The sequence below is a fragment of the Xyrauchen texanus genome, chromosome 21, assembly GCF_025860055.1.
Source record: "Xyrauchen texanus isolate HMW12.3.18 chromosome 21, RBS_HiC_50CHRs, whole genome shotgun sequence".
NCBI classification, from domain to species: Eukaryota; Metazoa; Chordata; class Actinopteri; order Cypriniformes; family Catostomidae; genus Xyrauchen; species Xyrauchen texanus.
The window spans coordinates 32178682-32182753 of record NC_068296.1 but is presented as its reverse complement, the minus strand read 5'-3'; the positions used below and the strand labels follow the sequence as shown (position 1 = coordinate 32182753).

Genomic DNA, 4072 nt, shown 5'->3' with positions numbered 1-4072 from the left:
TTCAAAACATCTACAAACTTTGTAGTCCTCATTCTGTTTAGGATACAAGGCAAGAGCATCAAAATGGAGTACAATAATTCAGTGAACACTCATGTTTAATCTGCTGACAACATCCATAAGCAGCCCAGTCAGACCCATTTTAACACATTCTCGATAAAACCATCAAACCTTGCAAAGGAAAAGAAATGTTGAGTGGATCATGTAATTATCCAAAAAAGGACATTTCATGTGTTTATTTAAAAAAAAAAAAAAATCTTGCTGAAAACACAAAAGAAGCCACAACCCTATTACCTGAACAGAATCTTATACAGGCATGAGCAAGTAGAAATTGGTTACATGTAGGCCAAAGAGTTCTGGCCTCTACCTCTGAGAGAGTTCATTGGGGTTGTGTCTAAATTGAGTAAATTGTACAATGGTTTTATTTGTATATTCGGATAAACAAATGGGAACCTTTATGTATACATGTTTCTAATTGTGCTATAGCCACACTACACAATCATTTCCAGCTGCCTTGCATACTCAATGACTTGTTGAGCCAGCTCTGAAGAGGGGATTGTCACTTCCTCTGTCTTTTGATGCTGAGTACTGAATGAGTAGTATCCATCAGGGCTCTGGGTCCAGCCTCTCTGCAGAGAACAAAAGCAAAGCATGTTTCAATCCATTACATCTATTATCAAAGCTAGGATTAAACCAGACACCTAAGAATATTTGGTAAATACACCAAACACTTACTTTTTTGGCATATTCTGTCATTTTTTTCGGGGAAGAAAAGAAAAGCACCCGTGTAGCCTCACTGAACTGGATCTGTTCATATGCTTTCTCTATACAACCTGCAATCTCATCCCTAAAAAGAAAACAAGATATTCATAATAGCCTGTTATTGATATCAAGCTATCCAAAACATAGTTTATCAATGAAATTTAGTCATTATTCATGTTTCAATACAAGTTTCAAATTTATGTGAAAGCAGAATATCGCAAAAACAGTAAGAAGAAAAAACAGTGTTTCCATCCCATGTGTTTAAGAGAATAAAATCGTAATTTTTGAGGAATTGGAAGTTCAATGTAATGTGATTTACTCTTTAGAGCGTGCCAACAAAACATGCTCATAAACCTTACGTTTATTTGTGATTGGCAGCAGATGACTTATCTCTGGGAACAAAAGCTTGTCAGGCAGTTCTGGGAGGTAATAGCAGCCAATCATTTTGATGACAGGCCTGGATTTCAGCATTTTAGAAGAGACTTGTGTCTCTGCAGAACAAAAATTGCAGTTTCTCAATCAGTGTGCGTTTTCAAACTGGGATGGGGATTTTCCAACCGCAACTACATTGAGATTCCCTACTTTCATTGAATAGTTAAAAAAATGCCAATCCCGGGCTGAAAATGCCCACAGATTGGGAAACACACAATATTGTTCGGCAGAGACCTATACTTCATTCAGAATATCCAAAAAAACATTTGAGGTGCTATGGGATGAGATTAGTAAAATATTCTGAGCTAGTTATGTATTCACATGGCTTGTTGAGGTAAAGTCACATTACTTTTTTGATGCATCTATATATAATATATTTGGTTAATGTGCTTTCATCTTAGATTATGCGCATGTCTTCTTACAGAATATAAAATGTATCCACCTCAAGTGTATAGAAAACGTATACGTTTTCTATGACAATTTTGTAATTTCTTGTTGATTCCATCCAAGAAATGTTATGCGATATATCCCAAAATTCACATAAAAATGTGCGCATAGAAATCCAGCCACTGTTAAGGCCTTTTAGACTTAAAACATTCCCAAACTCTACCGAATGGTGTCAAGAAGAATGTCTATGAAGAAAGTATAGCTCTCAGCAGGGATGTTTCCTTTAGCAAGGAAGACCTTGTTGTAACTCCCCTCCATCAGATACTGAAACAGCAAGAGAACACACTTTACAGAGGTAGGGGAAAGAAACAGATATCACCAATTGCATTCAATATGAGAAAGGAGTATGACAAAAATAAGAAGCTAAATCTACATGTTTCCCCACACCTGCTCTAATGAGACTGGGTGTCTGATGTAGACATTGGTCTGGATGTCTTTTGCACTCAGTCTTTCCAGCTCTGTGTGAAATTCAGACACTCTGTTCTGAGAGAGCAGGAAGAGCAGGTTCAGACCCAGCAACTGGTGCCTGTAGGCTGACTCTGGTAAATCCTCCCTGAAACATTTAAAAAGAGAGGATTGACAATAATAATAAAAACAGTATACATATGGAGCTCAGTATGCAAAATGATAAGTGATACCCTTTGCTACAAGAATGCATCTGTCCTCCAAATTTGTTTTTGAAAGTGACAATTTTGTACTATAATGTATATATATTATTTCACAAAACAACATACAATATACTACATTTAGGCCAACCGTTTAGTAAGTAACAAGCAAATTTCAGCATAGTTATTGTCACAAATTCCAGAATAATAAAAAAGAGATGTACAGTATATAAGGAATTACAGTGAGTGTAAGACCAAGAAATGTAATTACTTGTAATCAAAGTAATAACACTTAAGCTGAGCCATGTAGCGTTCATAGGACGGGATGTCTTTCTTCAGAATGCTCCACAGTGCTCCAATCTCCAAGACATCTCCTGTAAAAGAAATAACATTAACTCAACTTGAAACACAACTAAAATGTTAGCAAATCTTTATAAATACTCACTGGCAAGAATAAGCTGCTGTTTGGTTAGTTTGGTCCCAGTAGTTGGCAAAAAGTTCAACTCCAGCAGGGATATCTACAAAATGTGAAGAACTGTCAACTCAGAGACTTATATTTAGATCTAAATTTCAATAAACACATTAAATAAAAATCTTCAATAATATGAATCTGTTTAAACACATTAAAATAAAAGCTATATCAATATATATATATGTCAAAGATGCTGGCATTTCCTTTATTGTATTATATAAACTCGTCTGCTAACAAACTTGCTACTTCGATGGTCAGCAAAAGCAAATCCTAAACACTCACTTCACAAGACGTTAAACTGTGCTTTAATAATATGTATCATCACAGTAAAATACATCTATGAATTGTATGTGCTAAATGCGAGTCAATCTGTCAGGATAGTTCAAGATAGCTTCACTGCTAACCGCTGGCTGTCTTTAAAGCATCAAAACAGATCATTTACACAGTTTAAAAGCTCCGTTATTGATTCATGTCATCGGCCTTACCTTAAGTTTGCTCAGGATTTCGCCACATTTGTTCAAGTTCGGAGTCTTTTTGTTCCACTCGCCTTTCAACGTCTCATACAAGCTCGCAGTCTCTTTCAACACCGACGCCATGGTGATTCTGCAAAAACGTACGACACCGGTCTGTCTGAACACGGTTGTCGTAAAGAATGTTGGTGTTACTATGGGAACCATGCAACGCAGCAAAATTACGTTCGTGTGTGATATTGAGCTTCAAACTACACTTTGTCTAATACTTTGTCTAATACGAAAAGGACAGATCAATTATGTACATTTTCATTTTTTTTTTTTTTTTTTTTATAAAATATGAATTACAATTAAGCAATACAGCTGATATCTTGATGTCTAAGATATTGTTTTTAAGTTTAGACATCTAATGCCAAAAATCTTTTTATTTTTATTTTACTAACATTTTCAAAAACAAGACACTTTGGGGCCAGGGTAGCTCAGTGAGTATTGACGCTGACTACCACCCCTGGAGTCATGAGTTTGAATCCAGGGTGTGCTGAGTGACTAGCCAGGCCTCCTAAGCAACCAAATTGGCCCGGTTGCTAGGGAGAGTAGAGTCAAACGGGGCATCATCGCTCTCAATAGGGGGCGTGGTAATTGTGCGTGGATCGTGGAGTGTAGCATGAGCCTCCACATGCTGTGAGTCTCGGCGGTGTCATGCATGATGAGCCACATGATAAGAGATCAACGGTCTCAGAGGTAGAGGCAACTGGGACATGGCCACCACCAAGTAATCTAATACAAATTACTCTAAAAGTGAATCCTAAAAGCCACACTCATTGCAGCACTCCAAAGCTCTCACAGTTGATGGTAAAGTCTTCAAGGGAATATAGGGCTTATGGAAG

The 4072-nt window shown here is 37.0% G+C and overlaps 1 protein-coding gene across 1 annotated transcript; it reads right to left on the bottom strand.

The window, feature by feature from the left end:
* Positions 1 to 231: 231 nt before the first annotated feature.
* LOC127661733 (26S proteasome non-ATPase regulatory subunit 8-like) lies at positions 232 to 3337 on the bottom strand. Its single transcript, XM_052152583.1, has 7 exons — positions 3201 to 3337; positions 2689 to 2761; positions 2515 to 2617; positions 2026 to 2191; positions 1802 to 1902; positions 733 to 844; positions 232 to 626 (listed from the first exon to the last, which is right to left on the bottom strand). Exons 1-7 carry the CDS (start codon positions 3309 to 3311, stop codon positions 489 to 491), a joined length of 804 nt encoding a protein of 267 aa, XP_052008543.1. The 5' UTR covers positions 3312 to 3337; the 3' UTR covers positions 232 to 488.
* Positions 3338 to 4072: the final 735 nt, after the last annotated feature.

Excerpts from the sequence above, each read along its gene's own strand:
- LOC127661733 (XM_052152583.1), bottom strand. The coding sequence starts at position 3,311 with ATGGCGTCGGTGTTGAAAGAGACTGCGAGCTTGTATGAGACGTTGAAA. Across the intron at positions 2,618-2,688 it reads ACAGCAGCTTATTCTTGCCA|GAGATGTCTTGGAGATTGGA; the intron begins GTGAGTATTTAT and ends TTTCTTTTACAG. Across the intron at positions 1,903-2,025 it reads ACCCAGTCTCATTAGAGCAG|TATCTGATGGAGGGGAGTTA; the intron begins GTGTGGGGAAAC and ends TTGCTGTTTCAG.